Here is a 24,681-nt window from a genome sequence, read left to right as displayed (position 1 = left end):
CATTGAAAGTTACAACATTTCCAGTGTATGATCACATGCAAATATGAAATGTTTTTCTTCGGCCCAATCATAGCGAAGTAAGCCTAAGTTTAATATGTCTTCTTAGATGGAACCAGTGCTGACTGCCTTTCCTGAAGAAACCCGATCTGAAGGAAAAATTGGATTCCGTCTTTACAGGAAATACTTTAAAGCTGGAGGAAATTACCTGGTGATAGTCATTCTTTTTCTACTCAACGTTTTAGCACAGGTAAATGATGTGATTCATTAATTCTGGAAGTACCCATGCTCCCCCTACTCTGCTTTGCACCCTTTAGCCATTTCATTGAAAATCCAGGCAGATAAACTGATTGGCTCACTTGCTCTGCAACAATACCTTGTAAGTTATTGTTAGAGGATGCCTGCAAGGAATTAGTTATAACACACTCTTGATTAAACTCTGTTGTATTCGGGCAGAACAGTGAAAAGGTTGCTTCAAGAACTTTGTACTGACTAGGAAATAAACCACCTCCCACAACACCCTCAACATTTAGAACAATCTCTTCCTCTGCCTGATTCTCTTGCCCACCATTCACTCCTTTGTGAAGGAATTAGAAACCCTCTTTTCCACCCCACTTTACCAGTTTCGATGACCCCCTTATACCCAAGTTGCCAACCCGCCCTAATGTCCTCGCATTCATGGCTGCCTCCACAGCTGTACTTTGTATAGCACTCAACTTTGCATATGCCCTCGCACATGAAACCTGCACCAGGACATAAAGCTTTTTCATATGGAAAGTGGTAAGCCGTGTCTTGTGCCATGTTTGCATTATATACAAACAGCAAAACAAGAGGTGATGGCTGGAAGGTTTAGAATTAATCTTAACGTCTGGCATTGCTCTGGGCAACCCTCCAGACCATCGTTCTTCGCCTGCCAAGACATTACAAAAGGGGGAATAGCATATGCAAATCAGGCTGGTTGCCACCCGAAAAGGGGCAGTCCAGCCCAAACTGCTTGGTTACATCCCTTCGGCAATAGACCACAAGCATCCCCCAACATGTTTCATCCTTGTTGGGACTCATCAGTGACAAGTAGCTTGGGTCTCTAGGCCCAGCAGGCACGGGACCCACGTCTGGGCATACCCGTCCCACTCAGGGTGACTACAGCAAAACTAGAGGGGATGACAGGAAGGTTTAGAATTAATCTTAACCTCTGGCATAGCTCTGGGCAACCCTCCAGACCATCCTTCCCATCTCACAAATCAGCAGAGCGCACAGTTTTCAGTGAGTGCCTATCTGTTATGTGATCATATATATAGATGGAGAAAAAAACATAACCATTTGACCACAGATTGTATTAATGCGACAATACATAAAGGCAACAGCAACAATTGCACTGCTGTGTTTTGTCCTATGCTATGCCAAAACGGAAGAACTTGAGACTCCATGGCCCAAGCCTTGAAAAAATTAACAGCTGGGTGACATTACATTTGATCATTCTAACCTAAAGGGTCCTGAATAAAGTGGAACAGTTTACATAAGTCACTGAAACAAGTCAACCATTTAAAAAAAAAAAAGGGATGTCCATTTACTATTTGGCCACACTCAACATAATGATGTATACATCTTCTTTTAAAAATGTATCACTGGGCAAAAACCAGGAGCATTAAATATATTTCCTCCCGTTTACACTCATAACCCAGGTATAACTCTCTTGTTCTCTACTCCAGTGATTTTTTTTGGTAAAAGTCTGTTTCACTGAACATTCTCTGTTCACAACTTCTAACAACAGCTCAAGAAGGGTCAGGCTCTTTCTCTGTCCCCTCACCCTAGACAGGCGGCTCATGACTTCTATGTAGGGTAAGTCCACCGCTGTGGGGACAGTTAGTTTGTGTTGTAGGATCAGACAAGCTATTCGCTAGTGAACTTTTGAATCATATTCAATGCAACAACCCTCAGACTTCTTTGCGGGAAACGTTTGGGATTACAAACAGGGTTTAGATACTCATCCTGGTCCTTTCGTGTGTTTGTTGGTCTCAGATTTCGACACAGGAAGACGTTTTCCCTGGTCGAAGATTAGCCCCAGATTGTAATTTTGTTCAATGTTGGGAATGACAGTTACGCATTCCAGGTTGGGGGAAGGGATAGGGAGGGGGGCTATTGTTGTGGGAGGTCAGATTTGGAACGGGAATCAGGACAATTTCTTATGATGACTTGAAGGCAGGACAGATTTATACCTATATTGCTAGGCTGCAACACACTTTTGATCTCAATGGCAGAACTTGATGGATCCCTTTCGGATTGTACGTTGCCCATTCTCACATGGAATGTCCAAGGTCTGAATTCCCAGATTAGGCACAAGTCAGTGATGGCCTAGCTGATCGACTTCTCTCCCTAAGTTATTTTGTCACAAGAAACACACCTTTTGAAGGAGAATGAGAAGAGGTTTGCACATGGTCTGTTTTGGCCTGCTTTCTTTGTCTCCAGTGGAGCTAAGAGACATAGTGTGTCAATCCTCTGACACGTTGACACCCTTCGTAAAAAATTGGGTTCTCAGGCACCCTCATCCTGTGGCCAAGCGCACATTTATCTGGAACACCTTTAACTTTGTCTCTCTGTCTGCCCCCAACGAGGGAAAGGATTTCTTTTTCCACACCTTCCTCGGTAGACTTGAGGATTTTTTAGTGGGATCTTATCATAAGGGGATCTAAACTTGGCACCTGATCCTAACGTGGATAAGACTCTGCCCGCTACTACATCTGGAAGTCTCTAGCGAAGGTCCTCAGGGAGTTAAATCTGGTAGAGATATGGAGGCGCAGGAATCACGCTCACAAAGACTTCACACATTTCTCACACATACAAAGGGAATTTTCACGCATAGATGCATTTTGACTGTCTTCTTTGCTGAGCCCCTTGGTCCCTGATTCCACAATAAACATCATGAACCTCTCAAATCATGCCCTAGTAGCGCTGTCCCTCTCGGGGAGTGACCTTCCTCCGACACCTCGCAGACCTTGGTGGTTATATAGCCCAGTTCTCAAAGACCTGGTAATTCGTCAGGAGATTAAAAAGGCGATAGTCATATATTTTGACAACAACCTAACCAAGGTGGTAACCCTACATACGGTCTGGGATGCGATGAAGGCGGTGGTCAGGGGAGTGGTGGTGAGCCTAACTTCACCACATCTTACTCCAAAGCTAGAACACGTGTGCAGGAGGAGTTGGAGGAAGAGGTCACAGTTGGCAAGTCTGCCCATAAATGTTTGGGCTGCTGAAGGGCGTGGCATCAACTGAAAATAGCAAAAAGTACATTTGAGGCTCATTTGGCAGAGAGAACTTTGCAAGTTCTATTAAAGGTCAAGCAATATGACTATACTAGACGGAACAAAGCCAAAAAGATATTGGTCTGTAAACTGGCGCAACATATAACTCAGAACAATATCCAGGCTCTGCGGGACAGGGAGGGTTAGCTTCTTTTGGGGTATCATGACAAACTGACCAGGGTTCATGAGCATTATGCTAAGACCACTTTGGCCGTCTCCCCAGATGCGATGACCCTGGAGAACTACTTGCAGTCAATCGCCTTCCCCCCCTCCAGCCAGAGCGATTGCGCAGCTAGAGCTAGCCATACAGGTAACCAAGGTTGTTGTTGCTAATCAAATCACTTGGAAATACCAACTGTGAGAAACCTAAAGATGTCTCCTTGACTAATCCCCGGGAATCTGTCATCCAGGTGGCCAGGACATGGCCATCGCTATTGTTAGGTAAAATTCTCATAAATGGTTGATTCCCCTTACCTACTGAGTCCCTCAGCAGCTTTGCTGGATTTCTAGGATTTATTTTTTGCACCTGGTAACAGTGTGAGCCTTTTTTCCTACTCTTGCATGTGTTTTGCTATGTGTGTTTCTACTTTCTGTGTGATCTTGAGTAAGGGAGCCTCACCTACTCCAGGGCACCATATTTTAGATGTGTGTTACACAGCACCTTCAGTGCAGTGACACAGGGTGGTCTTTTAGACTTCCCACCGACCCAGTACACCCCATCTTCCATGGAGTATTGGAAAGGGTTAGTTCTTATCCCTTTTTGTCTGTACCTCTTGGGGCATTGTTTCGCTTCCTTTACATTAAGACTTGGCTAGTGGCAGTGGTATCTACCCTAACTTTTCTTCCGTGATTATCTTATATAAACGTGGTAATGTTTTAGGCTATTATATTGGCCTCGAACATAAACCCGCTTGACCAAATACATTTTATTTTGGCTTCGGCCGGGTTTAGTCGCCATTTCTTTTTGTTAAAGTCTCCCTTGTGTTTTACTCTGCGTGCCAAACCAGGTTTGGTCCCTTTGTTCATCGCCTTTTTCGCGGGCTTCCACACAGAAGCCCTCCTTTAGGCGCCTGAGAGTAACCTTGGTAACCCAAGTCGCACTCTTGTCCGACACTTGTACACCCTGCTGTGTGATTGACAGCCAGGCTGTATGAATGGGGGAAAACGGCATAAAAAGCAGGTCTCTGGGACTGTAAGAGCAGAGTCGCCACTGGAACGAAAGAACCAATGAGGAACTGGAAGAAGAGGACCCCTACCACGACTGAACTGCCCGGTGAAGCCCTGCTGCAGGTCCGAATCTCCCGAATCTGACGACAGAGAAGATCCTCCAGGAAACTTCTTCCCTTGAGCTGGTGGGACCAAGAAGTTCACCCAAACTGCAAGCCAGGACCCCTCTCTGGTCGAATTCGCTGTACAGAGCTACAGTGGGCCGGATAGCCAGGAAGGTCGGACCCTGCTTGGGTTTTAAGGAGCGCACCTTTTATTTGTTGCTTTGCTCTGCTGCTGGTTTCTTCCCTGGGTAGTGCAGGACCCTCCAGTCTTCCTAGTTCTGATCAGTCCGACAGTCGCTTCAGGAACTGTGACCCTGCAGTAACTACCAGGAACGTCTGCCACAGCTACAGCTCCCTCTCCGTTTGAAGGTACTGTGCAAATCCGGTTGTGCGTTTCGCTCAACCGCGGCAAAAGTGTTTGAAATCTTTCTCCAATCCGAGGGCTTGTCCTTCTCTTCTCTTTGAACTAACTTTTCTACCAACCAACCTCGTCCGGAAACCGTGCCACGAACTTTACTGCAAACTACACTGAACTGTATTATCTTGAGCGAAAGACTTTTGAACCATTGACTTTGGCCCTTAGCCTTGTCTAACTGATTTTAACCTTGTAGTCTCTCTTGTTTGATTGCCTTGAGTACTTACCTGTTGGTGTGGATTCATTTCAGTTAACTTTTGTCTTTCCCTCCCTTTTAAATTGCTGGAGTGCCATTTTGCTCCCACTTCATTTTGTGAGCTTAACTTGTCTGGAATTTAAGGGCTTCTATTGCTACCACTTTAACAGTGTAGTACAGGCTTGTACCAAAGGTGAAATTGTACTGCCACTTGTAGTCTTAATTGTGTGTGGTGTTCCCAAAGGGTACTGCATATAATTCTGCCTAACAACGATCGGATCCAGTTCCGGGAGGGTGGACAAGTGTGGAAGGATCCCCTGGATGGGGGGGGGGCCCTCAGGGAGTGGAAGTGGGACACCGACGGGTGAGATGCGGTACTCCCTTTCTTATAACACCTTTTCCCCATCCTAACTCGTAGGATACTCAGAAGTTCTACCCCCCCTTTTCCCTCACGAACACTTTCCTACACAGAGACCGACAACGGACCAACACCAGGGCCGTTTACCTTACATGACCCAAAACAAGGGTCAGACAATTAACAATAACTATGCACATCTGACGGCCCTTTCCCTTCCCCACAGGGCTAAAAGACGGAGCACGAAAGCACACTTTGAGCAAGGCCGAGCACACAAGGAAGCAGCTATTCCGGACCGGCAGTTCAAGCAGAGGAGAAAGGCGAAGAGACCTGGAGAGACGACGAAGAGGGAATTGCCCTTGCCCTTTACAACTCAGATCCGCAAAGCCTCCGAAAGGGAAATCATATGACCGGGAAGTCCAGCTGGCGTGTCGTGTGACAGGTGTCAGCTGCACACACGGCCCTCCGGCGCTGACAGTCAAACCGGTTGCTGCTGTGGTGCCGTCCTTGACTCCCGAGACAAGAAACTACAACAGTTCAGCACAGCCAGTGAGTCGGAAAAGACATATTGTAAAACAGAACTTTGCTGGGCCCAAGGTTGCAGGCGGCAACCTTGTTGAACAAAGAACTTGTGCATTGAACTTTAAAGAAACCCTAGTAGAAGGTTCAGAAGCAGAGTGGTCAGGCGTCGCGGGGACACTCATTCGAAGGACTCTGACTGAAGCCTTTTTTGGGTTGTGTTATGTTTAAACTACAAAAATCAAGAGGCCTTATGAGAGGCTATTGTGAAGTGTAAAAGTGGTCCTACGAGGGTCAAGCCAAACCCCTCGTACACTCGAAAGTCTTTGACACATTTAAGAAAACTGATTGAACTAGGAAACTCGCAAACGTGATCCCGACAGAGGTTTGCCTGCGAGTTGAGGGTAAAACAGTGCTATACCCATGAACATTGCGACAAGTGTGAACCTGGCTGAGGGATGTCCACAATGGATAGTTGGTTAAAAAGACATTGAGACTGTTCAGTGATATGTTTTTGAGTAAAAGGCCGTAGTGAACCCGATTGAGGGAGGCTAACGTTGCAAGAAGGATCGGAGCCCGGCTGAGGGGATCCAAAGGGTTGAAGACCAATCGGCCAACGTGAAAGATTACCAAAGGAACTTTCGTGTTTTGTTTATTGTTTATGGTTCAGCAGGCCTTCTAAGGCATGAGACTTTGCCGGAAAGAGACTTGGACCCAGAAGGTCCTGGCATTGTTGAAAGGAACTGTAATCTTGTTTTGGCCAGGCACAGGTGTGTGCTGTGCTCTAAGGTCCTGCCTTGTCCCGTCCTAAAAACGTGGGGAGTGGAGACCCCCGGCTATAACATCCTGACTTATCATTTGTGAACACTTTATTCTTTTCTTGTGAACGTTATCCCACACTCTTTTTGAAAGTAGCTGTAAGGATTGGCAATAGTTTTTTTTAGTATAGGTCCTTTTATTTGACAAGACGTCACTAGGACTGCCTTATTATTATTTGATGGTCGTATCTTGCTCCCATCTTAGATTTAGTTTAGTCATTTTTCCAGCCCATTTATACAGTTTAATACACACCATTAAACTGTGATCACTTGTGTCTGTCTTTACTGTTGCCACCATGAGTTCCTTACACACCCAGGGGTCTGATGGGTTCACTTCTGAGTTTTATAAGACTGACTGTAATGTTTTATCTCCCTTCTCAGATTTCAGGACTTTTACGCCCTCTATGTTGGAAACTTCCACTATCCTGCTATTGAAACCTAACAAAGGACCCTTAGTTATTAGATTCATGTTGTCCGCTCTCTCATCAATAATGATGCTAAACATGTATTCAAAAGTCCTAGCCACTCAACTGAAGACGGTACTGCCAACACTGGTCCACCTGTACCAGGCAGGCTTACCCACCATAATATTAGAAAGACCATTCTGCTGGCCAAAATCGCAGATAAGCAATTTTTGAGCCGGACTGATAGCCTTTCGATACCCACAAGGCCTTCAACCGTCTCGATTGGTAATACCTGAGAGCGCTCCATGTACGTTCAGGCCTGGGGCCTATTTTTTGGCAATGACTGCTTTGCCATTTACTCATTGTCCTCTACAGGAGTGCTTCTCAATGAAAACCCGGCCCACCACCCCCAACTCCGTATTCCAGGAACAGGCGCACACAGCAAGGCTGCCCCTTATCCCACCTCCTGTTCTCTCTCTCTATGGCTTTCATTAAGGGTATCCCATGTCAACGGAAAGAGCACAAAATCTCTCTATATGCTGATGATGACCTAATCACTGTAACTGACACAACAACCTCAGCCATGGTCCTGACGGACGAATTGACAGTTTTCGGCTTAGACTCAGGATTTAAGATCAACTTCTCCAAATCTTAATGGTGCTACCACTAGAGGACGCGTGAGACTGACTGAGATTTCACACATAACCTGGAGGGAGGAATGGATTTACTATCTGGGGAGTAAGATTCCCAGTAAAGGTAGATACTTGTATGGCGTTAACTACCCCCCCTACTTAGAAGTGTGGAATCTGACTTCAAGCAGAGGGATAAGCAGACGATTTTGTGGCAAGGATGTGTTGGAGCAATTAAAATGACCATTATTCCAAAGCTTTTATACAATTTTTCTGCCCTACTGGCACACATCCTGTCACATAGATTGCACTCACTCAGAGGCGTTGCTAGGGGGGGGGGGGGCTAAGGAGGCTATAGCCCCTGGTCTTTTGGTTGTAGACCTGGATAAAATCTCAGGAGCTAAAGCCAAAAGGCTAGCTAGCCCCCAGTCCCGACAGTTCCGACATTAGCTTAGCCCCGGGTCTTTTCCAGACCTAGCAACACCCTTGCACTCACTTCAGGGGAACATTTTGACGTTTATTTGGCACCAGCGCAAACCTAGAATAGATTAAAAAAGAAGGTACAAGATGGTTTCTGCTATTATTTGGCCTCTCAACTCTCGCACATCTTCTCATGAGCACAGATCAGGAATTCACCTTTCTGGACACAAATAGAACAATCTGCGCCTTTGGATCCCATTGCAACAATCACTGTTCACCAGTTGGTCCCATGACTGGACAAGGGTACCACTTCTATTATAAACAACACACACTGAGATACTGGAACATTGCGACCACGAGGTGGGGCACTACCTCTGGCTTGGGTACTCTTTCGCCCCTTTTTAGTACCCTGAGTTCTCTCCTGGTATACAGAAATCAGCATTCGCTTCTTGGGCTTGAGGATGCTTGTGGGAACTTGGACAACTCTTTAAAGTGGGGGCCCATTCACCTTTGAAGAATGCAAAAAAACTTTCTCATTGCAGGAAGGGTAAAGATTTAGATGAGATCAAATGTGACACTGGTTGAGTCATCCCACGGTTAAACAAAGGGGCACTAGAGATTTAAATGCCCTGGAACTTACATTCTTAGCTCGTCACTCCAGACGTAGAATCTTGCATCTCTATAATTTGATTGTATACTAACACTGGCACAAACTGTTGGATCTCCATATAGGTCTTATGATAATTCTGTTACTATTGTGTGTATAATGGCTTCTTTGTTTTTTTGTATTTCTTTCATTGGGGATTACATCAATGTATCACTCAGACGTTACAACCTGTTCTGCCTATTACGTTTTTGTGTATATGTGTCACTCGCAGTCGCGGTCATCACCACGACTGGCGATTTCTTCCGCGTTGGAGTTTGAGAGGATGTAGAGGAGGATTACTTTAGTCCTTTTTCTGTGTTTCGCTCCGCAGCTCCGAACGCGGGACGCGACGCTGCCGGGAGTATTTAAATCCCCGCCTCCCGGCAGGTCGTTGCGTTGCAACCCTCCTCTGTTGTTTACTTTTCAACTCTGGGTCCTTCGCTCTTCCTCTGCACCTCGCTTTGGAATTTCTCAGGGAATTTTTCCCCTTGGATACTTTACTCCGGGGTTCCGGCTTTTCAGAACAGCGTACTTGTTTCCTTTTCTTCTTCGCCGCCGTCCCTGGGCGGCACTAGCTGTGCTTTTTCTCCGACGGGCTCTCGTGCGCTCTCTCACTCTCTCACTCTCTCACTCTCTCACTCTCTCACTCTCTCACTCTCTCTCACTCTCTCTCACACTCTCTCACTCTCTCACTCTCTCACTCTCTCACTCTCTCACTCTCTCACTCTCTCACTCTCTCTCTCTCTCTCTCTCTCTCTCTCTCTCTCTCTCTCACTCTTTCTCCTGTTCCCTCACCTTGTCAGCGTGGAGTTCCTTCCGTGCTCCTCCGCAGTGCCTTTCTGGAACATTATCGACCTCCACTGCAGCCTCCTCAGCCGCTGCCTTCTCCGCCTGTGCTTCAGGCCTTCAGCTATTGTTGGACTTGGACATTTATTGCCCCCGTCAGTTGTTGGAGATCCTTCGCTTCCTTCCTTTCATCTGGGAACAACTGGCCTTCACCGACAAGTCTTGGCACCTCTTATCAGGGTTTTTTCCCCTTTGCGGGTTTTTCCCTGCATTTTCTGGCTTGGTCCCGGAAAGGAGGTCACTGTGCCGCTGTTCTCACCCAGCGGTCACAGTGGCTTCTCCCCGTGACAAGCACACGCACCAGAGAAAGGAGAGAGACTACCTGGCACATCGAGGACTGCAAGGAACCATTGACTCGGAAAGCTCAGGTGAGGAGAACGTGGGTACAGGGGAAACTCAGCCAAGGGTACTTGTCAAGTCACAATATGACACCCAGAATTTATTTTGTCTATCGCGGTCATCTTTTTATGGGTCCTCCTCCAAGCATGGTATTTATACCAGCTCTGTATGTCCTATTACGGAAGATTGCTAACAGTATATGCTAACTTCTCAGATTAAGAGATATTCCAAAACATAATTTAATGTGGACAGAATTGATTGTAAGATGTATATTGCTGAGTCTTTGTTCTTGTTATATGTGGCATAGTTACTTTCATAAGATATTGTGCCTTTAATGAAAATCACAGAATTGCTGTCACTTTTGCACACTTTCCTATCAGTCGAGATAGGTTAAAATGTGGTAAAATGTGTGGTAATTCTATGTATGCATATGCATATGCATGTTTTTTTTTAAAATGGAAAGATTGAAAAGATTGCCTAGGGAGGAACCCATACATTGAGGTTACTTAAAACAAGGCAGATTAAAAAAACACAGAGGGAGAGGCTGCGTGTTTGACTACAACATCACAATCACAGACTTATAAAAACGATCTACAGTAAACATTTCTTTTGTATTTTTTTGATAAGATCTCTTTATTAGATTTTCATGAAAATACAAATCCATCTCATGAAAATACAAATCCATCACACAGGTTCCTATGAATTAAACTAACAAACTATTACAAACCATTACATCAAAACAATAATACTATTAATCTATATCCAAAATCCAATTATACCCTCACCTGAAAATACCAGTACGCTGCCATCCTAAGTGAATGATAGAAGAAATTAAATATAATATCCCACACTCAAACACACAACACATCACAAGAAACAATGGAGAAGGAAATAGAAAAAAATAATCATTAAGCATTTTGTAAGTTCAAAACTAGATCTCCCCATATAGAAAAGAAAGAGATTGGCATAAATGATTAGAGGACTAGTATTTTTGAATTCAGATTATTTATGTACTCGGGTCTAAAGAAGTAATAAAACTAACAATAAAAGTGATTTAACACAGCTTGTAAAAGCGATTGGTAGTCCGTGTATTCATCATAGGGACAGGTTTATAGTGTTGAGTGGTGTCAGAGGATCACAAGGATTTTAATCAACTCGTTTGTGCTTGGTGAATGCAGAGCCCTTTTTCGATGTAGACCACTTATGTCTCAAGCCCTATAGTTAGTTGGCTATAAACATTTGTTGCGGTTAATAGGAGCAGCATTTGGTGAACAACACTGTGTGCTAATGATTCTATGAATGACATGGTCATTCTCTTTCAAGGAGCAATTCTGGAGAAGCAGCGGGGGAGCGAAGGATGAGAAAAACAGGATGCTGGGGCACCAGCAAGGACTCATTGGAGGCAAAATACTGGTTTAGAGGCCCAAATGTTGGGGCCAAGAGCAGAGAGTATGGAATTAGCACTCAAGATATCAGAGTAAATGGAAGAGGAGAGAGTTCATGAGTATGTATGATTTTAAGACTGAAAACAAAAAAATATGCAGTCACAGTTTAAAGAAAGACGTGCAAACGCTTATGGTTAAAGGATAAATAAAATGAAAGGAAATACTTTGACCATTTCATGGAGATTTGGGAATGTTTGATGCTGCATTTGGATCTGGTGCAGCAAAGTACTCGTATGTCCCATCCCCTTTTCTCCATCCTCGTGGGCGTCCCCAAACATGGGGATGGTACCGCAATCTGTGGCAGTGAAAAATGTAGTCCAGTGTGCAGGAGCGCAAACCCTGGTGTGCGAACGCCCCGAGGTCCCTTAGTCCCTTTTTCCGCACCGACAGCGTCAGACCTGGCAGCTAGGCACAGAGACTTTTTAAAAACGTTTTGCTTTCGCCACGTTCTTGTATTTTTAAATCTTCTTCACCTCCCTTCTGTACCTCGCCTCCCCCGGGGCATGTCGGCTGCAGGTGGCTTCATGAGATGCTCATCCTGCGATCGCTCATTCCCGGTCTCGGACTCCCATGAGCTCTGTCTTGAGTCCCAACCACCAATGGGACGCTTGGGCGGCTTGCAGCGCTCTCGGTCACAGGCCTTGAAGAATCGTCTTTCATGCTGGAGGGAGATCTTCCACTTTTCTCCTCCAGGTCATCTTAAAGAATTAATCTGCAGGACCCCATGTCAAGGCAAGGTAGGCACTTTAAGTATGGCTCCTCAGCACAGAGACTCCTTCCTGGGGGCTTTCATGGGAAAGGGTACCTTCAATCCTGGTTCTGGCAAACCCAAGGCCATTAAGACTATGGGCTCCCAAGCTGAAGGGCCTAGGGGCTTTTCCGGGTGCTCTGTCGACAGACCCAAGGCCAGCAAGGCTACCGGCTCCCAAGCCTTGGGGCTCAGGAGCTTTACCCGGCGGTCCATGGAGGGGCCATCAAGTTCGTCCTCTTCGGCCCCAGTGGCCAACGGATCGTCATGTTCTACCTCCAAGAGTCAGTCCGTCGCACAATCCAGCACGACTACCCACTCTGTAGCTAGGGCGCCCACCCTACTGGAGCTACCTCGGAGGTCGTTAGACAGGATGATTTGACTACTGGCCAGCAGGCCGAGGGCTCTGAGCCTATGGGAGCCATCTCTGAGGTTGAGGCTTCTGATTGAGGTTCGAGGGCCAAGGAGTGTCCTTCCGTGTCTGATCTGGCACGTTGCACGGTGCCTTCGCGCCCTCCTGCCCATTGCGTGGCGCAAGGCCCCAAGATGGCAGACAAGCACGTGGCTGAGCCTGCTAGAATTGTAGCCATCTTGGATTCGGATCCGGGATTCCTTGGTCATTCGCCCACAGAGTGGGCCATGCAAGAAGGTTCCAGTCTCCTTCCATGGGAAAGCAGCGGCTGACTTTACAGTAAAGGCGGTTGGTCTTCGCAGAGTTACATCTACCCATTGCAGCCTTACGGCTACGTGCCACAGGTACATCTGCGCTTCCATCAGGAAAGGAGGCCCAGCACTGCTGAGGGCCGTGCCCCTCTGGATCTGGTGGCTTGCCGAGTGCTTCCTCCTCATGTGCTCCCTGCAGATGACAGGGCTTCTCAATGGTATAGTCAAGGAAGTGATCCCACAAGTCATGTCTCCTAGGCCTCCTCCTCTGGGCCCTTCTCTGGTGCTTCCGGTGCTGTTGCCTATTCCTTCTGTGGTCGAGGCCCTACCGGTGCTTCAAACACCTCTGCCTCCTCCTGTACCACCACCGCATCCTCCGCAGCAGCCAATGGATCCACAGCTATATTCGGGTCTAGAAGAAGGGGGGGACCCCTCCGGCTTCAGTGTCTCAGGACCTAGACTTCCCTCCATCTGGAAGAGGATGGGGGGGGGGTGATCGATGACAACGATGCCCAGGACGACAAACTCTTGGCATCTGCCAAGGGTTTTCATGGCCGCCTTCAGGGCCTTGCGGAGTTCTTGGAGTCCCTCAGCCATAGGAAGCACTGGAGTGCTAGCAGAAGTTTTGGCCAGACGCACCATGAGCCGCTCAGGCATTCCGCTCCAGAAGGATGTCCTACAGGTATTGATTTTTATTTCTAGAGAAAGGTGGCGAGAAAGGTCTGGGGAAGCCCAGGGTCACGCTCGGATGAACAAGAAATTGGACAGCCGGTTCAAGCTTTTGACTAGGGAGCCAGTCCTCCGAGCCTCCCACCTCGAGCCGCACTCTTCAGTGATGGCTGCAGCCTGATTGCATTCTAAAGAGAAAGTGGCAGAGAAGGCCCCGCGAGGTACAGCGCAAGGACACTGATTTTGTAGGTTTGGGTGGGCTGCGGGTGAGAGTGGTAGTGGGAACCTGCCTGATTACCCACAAAGGAAGTGAACTAAGAGAAGAATGGATTTGCTCTTACACTGCGCACAGAAACAAAATATCAAGCACAATTGCTTTTGTTGTCGGTTTTAATCAACACTGTTGCAGCCTGACACGTGTTTCGAGCTTCCTGCTCTCCCACTGAGGCTGCATATTGGTAAGTATGGTTGATAAATATCCAAGCAAGAATGAAAAACATATATTTCACATGGCAAATGTAATACCGTAAAAACCCAGACCCGAGAAAAACAGGGCAGTTGGGGTGGTAAGAACAAACCAAGTTAAAAAGCATCATACAGTTATTTGCAAATTGTTCAATTGGTACAGTACATCAAATTGATTCAAAAGAATACGTAAGCTAACACGTCATTTTATGACAAAAGGATATCAAAGGGGCAAAAAATAGAAAGGATAATTATTTAGCAAAACATGAATCCATTATTGGTGCCAGTGATGATCAACCATTCAATACATGTGTAAGGGTATTGGTAAGAAATTGTACCTTAAACTTGGCTTCTTGTTAAGTTAGGTACTAAATAATTTGAAAATAACACAATCTAATTAGAACTAGTCATTACCAGGAAGAAAGTGAACTTGTAACTAGTTAGAAATCCATTGGATAAGATAAATATTAAGGAGCCGGTTAGGTACCAAGTGTAAAAAACAAAATGTTCACTTACCCGTGAGTTAATTAATCTCAGTTAAAGAGGATAAAAATTGACCGTGGGCTCCACTGCATAGAGATTGCAAAAAACGCAAAGTATGCTGTTTGTTGTAACTACCAATTGGTTTCAATTTTCATAAATTTTATGCTCCCACAAACAATTATGGTGAAATATGAAAAATTAAGGGAACATACCAATTACTTGCAGTTGCAGGAGCAGCTTGATATGTAAATTATTGATTCTACTGGAGAGCGAGTCGGAGGTAAGTGTCCAAAGTGAAAATTACGCAAAGGGAGAACAGAAACAAAAGGAAAACCAATTAGTATGCTCACTCCTGGGGTCGTTTAGACTCGCAGCTGAATCTAAGGAGACCCTTCAATTATGTCAGGGCTCAACAACAAAGTATATGTTACTCACCAGCGTGTGCGCTGCCGAGTGAGGAAACAGGAGCCGAGCGTGTGATACTCTGTGCCGTGTTTAACTAAAACAGAAAAAACATGGCCGCGTAAAGATGGGCCCGCAGGATGTGAAAGCCTGGCCGCCATGTAGAGCGTACGAGTAGCCGCGGGATACACTGGAGGCATTTTGCAACCCAAATACAGGAGCAAATGAGCCGCTTAAATCTTAGCGCTGTAGAAACTATTGACAGAAACACCGGAAAGATAAGCTATACGTCACTGATGTGCACGATGAATAATGAGTGTGCGAAACATCCGAAAATTCCATTAGGAGAGCAAACCAAATAAGTCGCTCTCCAAAGTGCGACGAGGAAATGAATAATTAAGTGCTAGGACCGTTAATGAAGGCATAGAATGGAGCCCCAAGAGTTAAAATGAAGGAAGGGTAATAGCAAAATTAATTAACCAGCACCATTTTACACAAAGCATATAAATTGTGTTAAAATAATGTTCTAATTAGTGGAACAGTTAGAGGTGAGTGACTACCCAATTACTGGGTGCAGAATCCATAATTACTGACGTCAATTGTGAACAATATATTTAGGGTTATAACGGAACACAGAGTATTGCGACCAATGGGCACAGGAAGAGAAATTGTGCACACGGGGGCATGATCATGCTAGCGGGTAATACCCCTGGATCCTCTTACTCATTATGGGTTTAATAAGTCATGTGATAAAGACGAACACATGTATTACCACTGTTTATGTACAAACACATGGACTGGTTGGGTGGTCACCACTGGATCAGTTTAAGAAATTAATAAGTAAATAAATTTATAACCAGGTAGTAACAAGGAAATGGACCCTGGTCTCTTTATAATGATATGTAATCGTAACACATAACAAATGCATCAAAAGAAAACAGATAGTTCATGGTCTCTGCTGAGACCATTATCTACAGTTCGGTATTGGCATATAAGGCGGGCTTCTAGTTGCCCAAGTTTAAGGACCAAATTCCCTCCACGCTGGGGTAAGGAAATCTTCATCATAACTGCAAATTTAATCATTGATTTGTTGTCCATTTGGTTGGTTTGTTGCCAGTGTGTGGCTAAGGGATATTTTGAATCCGGTTGTGCGATGGATGATAAGTGTTCCCTGATCCGAATTTTTAGCGGACGAATAGTACTCCCAATGTAATAAAGGCCACAAATGCATTTAATACAGTAGATGCAGACTTTGGAGTTGCAGTTGATAAAGGAATTGATCTTGTATGTACCCAAATGTCCAAAATCAATAACTGATGTTTCATATGCATAGGCATACATCGAGCAACCCCCGCATTTACGAAAACCTTGATGTTGAGGCTGATGCAGCCAAGTATGTTTGTGTAGCGGGATTCACATGAAAGAAGGTGAAAGTATATTGTTGAGGTTGCTTGCCTTAGTATAAATGAAACTAGGTGTGATATCCACCCATGAGGTAATGTCACGATCAAGTTGTAGAATGTGCCAATGCCTTTTGATTATGTTGTAGAAAACAGAGCTATCTGCATTAAACCTAGTGATGAATTTGAATTTCTGAGAGTGTACAGAATCATTGCGAATTTTTGGTGTGCGTAGATCACTTCTCTTCATGAGTCTCACGTCCTGTTCAGCCTTAACTACTGATTTAAGATCATAACCTCTTGCTAAGAATCTTTGGTGTATCACAGAGCATTCCGCATTGAAATCATCTTGTAACAAACAATTGCGTCTTTCACGGACAAATTCTCCTTTCGGTATGTTTGAGGTCACAGATTTCCTATGACAACTTGTCGCATGCAAGACTGCATTTACAGATGTTGACTTTCGAAATGTTTTGGTAACAAACTGATTTTCCGAGATGCTAATTGTGAGATCTAATAAATTGATACTCGTGAAACTGAAGGTATGTGTAAATTGAATGCCCCAGTTATTCAAATTTAGATGAGAAACAAAGCCATTCAAACATTCAATGGACCCCTGCCAGACCAAAATCACATCATCAATATAGCTTTTCCACATATAGATGTGTGGTTGAAATAACTGGTTGGAAAAGAGACACAGTTGCTCATAGTTATGCATGAAAATGTTTGCGAGAGCAGGGGCGTAGCTTGCCCCCATAGCAATACCAATAAGCTGTCTGTAATAAGTATTATTGAAGAGAAACACATTATTCGAAAGGGCAACTGTTAGCAGGTATTTGATCATTTCAACGTGTTCAAAGAAAGAGGCTGAATGTTCCCGAAAAATATAGTCAATACTGGTTATTGCCTGCTGGTGATTAATAGACGTATAGAGAGCTTTCACATCAAGTGTAACTAACACCAGATTTGGTAGTACTGGAAGTTGGTCAAGTATCTGGAGAATATGCATAGTATCCCGAATAAATGTTGGTATGGTATTTACCAACGGTGCAAGACATTCATTAATGTACAATGAGATGGGCTCTAGGATGCCACCGCCACCACTAAGGATTGGTCTCCCTTCTGGTATTTTATCGAAAGGTTTGTGTATCTTTGGCAGGAAATAGGCAGTGGGCATTGTTGGGCCATCAACCATTACAAATTGTCTTTCCACATCAGTTATCAGACCACATGTGTACCATTTTGACACCACTGATTTAATTGTTTTGCTAAGTTGTAACATAGGGTTCCCTGGCAGAATTTCATAGCATCCCGGGGAATTCAAATGGGAAAGTCCCATTGCGATGTAGTCTACTTTGTCAATGATGACTACATTCCCCCCTTTGTCTTCCTCCTTTATGATAATGGTGTCAATGGTAGTCAGATTGTGTAAGGCCTTTTGTTCTTTACTAGATAGATTATATCTTATGGTTAGGAGAGTCTTGTAATTTGTGGATATCATTGATCACTGCTTGATGAAACGTATCGATCAAGTTGTCCTTCGGAAATAAAGGAATGAATTTAGATTTGTTTGACAATTCTTTTATTTGCAAACTCTGTTGTTGAATATTAAGATCATGCAAAAGGTCCATCATATTTGTACTGGGATCTAATTCGCATTCATCAATGGACATTAATACATGAGTGCTTAGCATCGGCTATCCATAGTAAGTCCTTCCAGTCTCTTAATTCATGGTGCAACATGCATCGTAGGTATTGCTCAAGGGTCTGGTTGGTTCTCTCGGTCTGACCGTCCGTTTGGGGGTGATGGCTAGTGGATAGCCGGACATCAATTTGCCCCATTGCACAACACTTTATTCAAAAGTTAGAGACGAACTGGCTACCTCGATCGGAGATCAGGACTGATGGGAAGCCATGTAGTTTAACAATACCATCCAGAAATACCTTGGCTAGAGTGGATGCGTCCGGAGGCCTTTGAGTGGAATAAAGTGTGCCATCTTTGAGAATAGGTCTACGACTACAAGAATGGTGTTAAACCCTTGACTGGAAGGTAGGTCAGTGATGAAGTCGAGGGAAAGAGTGTGCCATGGTGCAGGAGGAATGTCCAAAGGTTTTAGGAGGCCAGATGGTTTTTGTTTTTGCGACGTGTTTTATGCGCAGACTCCACCAGACTGAATGTATTGGATGACATCTCTACGCCAGCAGAAGTTCTGTTTTACCTTGGCTAAGGTCTTGGTAATTCCAGGGTGTCCTTCGATCAAAGAATCGTGATACCCTGAAATGATTTGTTGCTGTAAGTCCTTGGTGGTTATGTACAGACAACCCTTAAAAAAGGGTAAGTGATCTTTGATGGAATATTGTTCCCCCTGCGCTTGCCATGCAAGGAGGGCATCCGGATTCATGGTTTGTTGAATTTCTTTTCCCAGTTACATTTGGGTTAAGGCCGTAGTGAGGCCTAAGAGTTTGTCTTCGGGTGTGATGGGGACTGGGTCTGGGGCCGTATAAACAACGTCATCAGTGCTAGTACGAGAGAGTGTGTCAGCTTTTCCATTCTTGACCCCTGGTCAAAATGTAATGACATAATCATATTCGGCGAAGAAAAGAGCCCACCGCAACTGGCATGAAGACTGGCCTTTAGCTGTCTTAAGATATTGCAGATTTTGGTGGTCCGTGATAACTGTAATGGTGTGTCTGGCCCCCAGAAGGTAGTGTCGCCAAGCTTTAAAGGCGGATTTGATTGCCAAGAGTTCTTTGTCCGTAATGGCGTAATTTACTTCTGGAGGTGAGAACTTCTTCGACCAGATGTAGCTGGCCCGGTGTCAGGATCTCTTTGTGAGAGGACAGCTCCATTGCTATACTGTAAGCGTCCGTTTCCACGATATAAGGAAGATCTGGATGTGGATGTCGCAGGATTGGCGCTGAGGTGAACCTTTTCTTAAGTTCCTGAAAAGCTTTTTCTGCTTCTTCGGTCCAGGCAAATTTTTCGTTATTTTTTCGTAGTAATACAGTGATCGGGTGTACAACTTGGGAGAAGTCTGGTATGAACCCGCGATAGAAGTTCGCAAAGCCCAACATACTTTGCACTCCTTTTACTGACGTTGGTGATGGCCACTCTGATGGTGCAGGTCCATCCTGATGCCTCCGGGAGTAAGGATAAAGCCCAGAACCTCTACTTCGGTTACGTGAAAGAAACACTTTTCAAGCTTTGCATATAAACGATGTTCATGGAGCTTGGCGAGGACTGAACGGACGTGCTTGATAATATCCTGTTTTGAGGTTGCGTACACTAGGATATCATCTATGTACACTAGGGCGCAGACATCAATTAACTCTCTCGACTTCATTCATGAAATATTGGAATGCTGCCGGAGCATTGCATAACCCAAAGGGCATGACTTGATATTCGAATAAACCATATTTGGTACGGAAAGCAGTTTTCCATTCGTCTCCGCTTCTGTCCCGGACCAGGTGGTACGCTCCCCGAAGATCCAATTTGGTGTAAATCTGAGCATCTTTGACCTGGTCCAGCATTTCTGGGATAAGTGGCAAGGGATAACGTTTTTTTAGTGATCTGGTTTAATGCGTGGTAGTCAATACAGGTCCTTAAGTCCCCTTCTTTTTTCGGCACGAAGAACAAAGGACTAGCTGTAGGGGACTTTGATGGACGGATTAATTGGTTTGCAAGGTATTGGTCTAAGTAAGACTTCAGATGAAGATTTTCAGGTTCCGTAAGAGCATAGATTCTACCAGAAGGGACTTGAGCACCAGGAACAAGGTCGATTTGACAGTCATAAGGCCTGTGCGGCAGCAGGGTGTTTGCTTGGTCCTTCTGGAATACATCCTGGAAACCGCGATATTCCTCTGGCAAGGTATTAGTTACACCCAGGGTTGATGTTGTCGCTCTGGGAGTTGCAGAAATACTGAAAGCTGGTTTCTGTTCTTGATAATAACAGGCTGGAGAGCAGTCACTGGGGAAGGTTAATTTCCTGGCCCGCCAGTCGTTCAAAGGATTGTGAGCGACTAACCATGGCATCCCTAGTATAAGCCGGAATTGAGGTGCCTTTATGAGATCGAACTAAATGAGATCCCGATGCCTGTCCTGGCACAGCAAGGTTATCTCGGCTGTGCATTGGGTTACGGGTCCGGAAGTGATTTCTGTCCCATCCACCGTAGTCACCTTGTCTGTAGTCAGCTTAGAACATAAGGGAAGCCCCATCTCTGTAGCTAGGTCTTGATCTATATAATTCCCGACTGCTCCGCTGTCGATGTATGCCTCAACGGCATGCATTCTTGATGACCGTTGGTTATTGATTAAGATCACTGGTATTGCAAAGTGTGAGGTCGGTGGCTCTTTCCTCTCACTCGACAAACTGACCTCTACGTTTGCCGAGCTGGGTAGTTTTCCGATTTAGATTCTTTCTCTTCATCTTTTTCCGTGGCCCCGACTATCTTCCTTGAAGGTTTCACTGGGCAGTCCTTCAGGAAATGCCCAGGTTTTCCGTAATACAGACATAACTGTTGTTGCCTTCTTTTATCTCGCTCTTGTTTTGTTAATGGAGGTCGCACCCCCCCAATATGCATGGGCTCCACATTGCTTTCTTGTGCTCGGGTTACATTGTCTCTAGACCGAACATACACAGCCAGAGGATCCATTTTGGAACAATCTGCTTTTCGGTCTTGCAACCGGTGGTCTGGTTGTACGACCAGATTTATGAACTCGGAACAGTCTCGAGGAGGATCAACTACTTGAGCTAGAACGTCTTTTAATTCGCCTCGTATGCCCCAATGAAACAACGTGGTTCTTTTGTTTTCAGGCCACCTAGCTTCGGCAACCAATTTGTTGAAAGTAGCAATGTACGTTAACAAGTCCTAATTCCCCTGTTGGAGGGGAAGGAGTTCATTGTCCACTGCTTGCTCTCTGGTATGGCGAGCAAAAAGTTTCTCCATTTCCCTCTGAAATCCCCCAAAGTCATGTAATAAAGGATCATCATGGGTCACCAATGGTACAGACCAATCTGCTGCGCTACGGCCCAGGTATGATAAAACAAAGGCTTCCCGAGCTTGTTCGTTTGGGAATGCTCCTGGCCTGCAAAGAAAGTGAAGGCGACACTGATTCATGAAAGCTGCGTATTTCCGTGGATCACCTGTAAACCACTCCGGCGGTGCCAAAAGAACTGTTCCTGGTAGCATCATTTGTACCGGAGTAGAGGAAGTGGATGGCAGGCTAGGATTCTGCATCGTCGGGTTGCTTCCAGGCAGTGGTGTCTGTCCTGCTTGTGATTGCAAGTATTGTCTGCTAATGTCTTCTTTTTGCTCCTTAGTCACTATTAAATCTCTTCGGAGAGCGTTAGTCTCCTGTCGGGCAGAATGAACCTCGGCACGCAGTTCTCCTATTAATTGGGCCAATTGGTCTAATTCCGACGTCTCCATGGCACCCAGGTGGATTGGTTTGGCAGGCTTCGCGTTCTGTTACGCTCACCTGGTTCCACGGGGACGCCACCCAGCAGTTGGGACTCAGGTATCCTTCTCTGCGGTTCTCAGGTGTGATCAGCGGGAGGGTTCTGCCTGGAATACAGGTGGGCAATGTTCAAGACTGGGCAATTGGGGTAAACAGCCCCCCACCACCCCGTATACCCGCGGCCTCACTGGACCTCTCCTCACCTTGTTTTTAATGCAGGTGTGTTCTCCGTCCTGCCTTCTTGGCAGGGGCGCGTTGTGCTTGGTGGGCGTTTGCGATCGAGTTACTTCACTGATGCCGGCCCGCTTTGAGTCTTTCAGGTAGGTCTTATTGCTGTGCTATATTATTGTCCTTGCATGCCTTTTCCATTTAACTAATGTCTTTTCTCTTCCTTAGGTGTGCGGAAGTCCAATATGTGGCATAGACTGAATTGGGCCTCTCCGGTAAGTAATGGCGTTTTTAGAGCGCCTTGATGCTGTGAGTAGGCGCTAAGCGCAGCGCTATGATGCCTTGCCTCTTGCTAAACTGTTGTCTTGTCTTCCCACAGGTCGTGGTGCTCACTCGGTGTATGGAATTCCTGAGGCGATGCTGGTCGAGGAGCGGCTTGCGAGGTAAGCTTTTCGGCACCGTTCATTAAATTGTAAAAATGTCTAATGCCTTGTTTCTTCCTTTTTTTTTGCAGATCCGTCGGTTCGGGAGGAGCGCTGGTTCCAGGAGGCTGATCTCAAGAGCCGTGGACAGCTAACGATGAAATTACAGGTAAGCTGCTGCTGCTAACGATGTCCTTTTTCTCCTTTACAGATGCTGTTCTTCCGAGGTTCACGGGTGCAGCTGAACACGGTGAGCTTCACGTTGCAGAATTGCAAAGTAACGCGAAGCGTGTTATCCCAGTCGGGTGTGGTTTAAATAGCTTCAAGAAAGTAGTCCAGGTAAAATAGTTCCTATGGTACCACACCCAAAAATACTGTACCGCATAGCTTGGTTCCAAGGAGCCACGCTATGTGGTTGCCACCATGTTGATTGACACTGAAATAAAGTAGTTCCCAATAAAAAGTCCTTTATCAAGTGTGAGCCTGGCGCCAAAGGCGCCAGGACTGGCCCCAAGAAGGCCTAGGCCAAGGATGACTGGTTTTAGTGGAGACCCTTCCTGGCCCATGGGCTTGCCAGGGGGCCTTCTGGATGGGGGTCGTGACACCCTTTCGAAAAATGTGTTTCTCTTCAATAATACTTATTACAGACAGCTTATTTGTATTGCGATGGGGGCAAGCTACGCCCCTGCTCTCGCAAACATTTTCATGCATAACTATGAGCAACAGTGTGTCTTTTCCAACCAGTTATTTCAACCACACATCCATATGTGGAAAAGCTATATTGATGATGTGATTTTGGTCTGACAGGGGACCATTGAATGTTTGAATGACTTTGTTTCTCATCTACATTTGAATAACTGGTGCATTCTATTTACACATACCTTCAGTTTCAAGAGTATCAATTTCCTAGATCTCACAGTTAGCATCTCGGAAAATCAGTTTGTTACCAAAACATTTCAAAAGTCAACATCTGTAAATGCAGTCTTGTATGCGACAAGTTGTCATAGGAAATCTGTGACCTCAAAAATACAGAAAGGAGAATTTGTCCGTGCAAGACGCAATTGTTTGTTACAAGATGATTTCAATGCGGAATGCTCTGTGATACGCCAAAGATTCTTAGCAAGAGGTTATGATCTTAAATCAGTAGTTAAGGCTGAACAGGACGTGAGACTCATGAAGAGAAGTGATCTACGCACGCCAAAAGTTCGCAATGATTCTGTACACTCTCAGAAATTGAAAATCATCACTAGATTTAATGCAGATGGCTCTGTTTTCTACAACATAATCAAAAGGCATTGGCACATTCTACAACTTGATCGTGACATTAGCTCATGGGTGGATACCACATCCAGTTTCATTCATACTAAGGCAAGCAACCTCAAGAATATACTTTCACCTTCTTTCATGTCAATCCCGCTACACAAACATACTTGGCTGCATCAGCCTCAACATCAAGGTTTTCGTAAATGCAGGGGTTGCTCGATGTGTGCATATACATATGAAACATCCGTTATTTATTTTGGACATTTGGGTACACACAAGATTAATTCCTTTATTAACTGCAACTCCAAATTCTGCATCTACTGTATTAAATGCATTTGTGGCCTTTATCACATTGGAAGCACTATTTGTCTGCTAAAAATTCGGATCAGGGAACTCTTATCATCCATCACACAACCTGATTCAAAATATCCCTTAGCCACACACTGGCAACAAGCCCACCAAATGGACAACAAATCAATGATTACATTTGCAGGGATGATGAAGGTTTCCTTATCCCAGCGTGGAGGGAATGTGGTCCTTAAACTTAGGCAACTAGAAGCCCGCCTTATTTGCCAATACCGAACTGTAGATAATGGTCTCAGCACAGACCATGAACTATCTGTTTTCTTGTGATGCATGTGTTATTACGATTACATATCATTATACATTTCCTTGTTACTACCTTGTTATAAGTTTATTTACTTATTCATTTCTTAAACTGATCCAGTGGTGACCACCCAACCAGTCCATGTGTTTGTACATAAGCAGTGGTAATACATGTGTTCGTCTTTATCACATGACTTATTAAACCCATAATGAGTAAGAGAATCCAAGGGTATGACCCGCTAGCATGCTCATGCTCCCGTACGCACAATTTCTCTTCCTGGCCCATTGTCGCACTACTCTGTGTTCCGTTAGAACCCTAAATATATTGTTCA

At 45.1% G+C, this 24,681-nt stretch overlaps 1 protein-coding gene across 2 annotated transcripts in view; it reads left to right on the top strand.

Moving 5' to 3' along the window:
- ABCC4 (ATP binding cassette subfamily C member 4 (PEL blood group)) overlaps positions 1-24,681 on the top strand; it is a 2,280,107-nt gene that overhangs the window by 1,057,710 nt on the left and 1,197,716 nt on the right. For both annotated transcript variants that reach the window (XM_069639145.1, XM_069639144.1), the window contains exon 16: positions 107-247. In XM_069639145.1, coding sequence (XP_069495246.1) covers positions 107-247 — 141 coding nt within the window. The remainder of the gene's footprint in view (positions 1-106; positions 248-24,681) is intronic.

The sequence above is a fragment of the Ambystoma mexicanum genome, chromosome 7q (assembly GCF_040938575.1).
Source record: "Ambystoma mexicanum isolate Mex_15411 chromosome 7q, UKY_AmexF1_1, whole genome shotgun sequence".
Taxonomy (NCBI): Eukaryota; Metazoa; Chordata; class Amphibia; order Caudata; family Ambystomatidae; genus Ambystoma; species Ambystoma mexicanum.
Note: the sequence above shows the minus strand (reverse complement) of the source record. Positions and strands in the feature narration are given on the sequence as shown.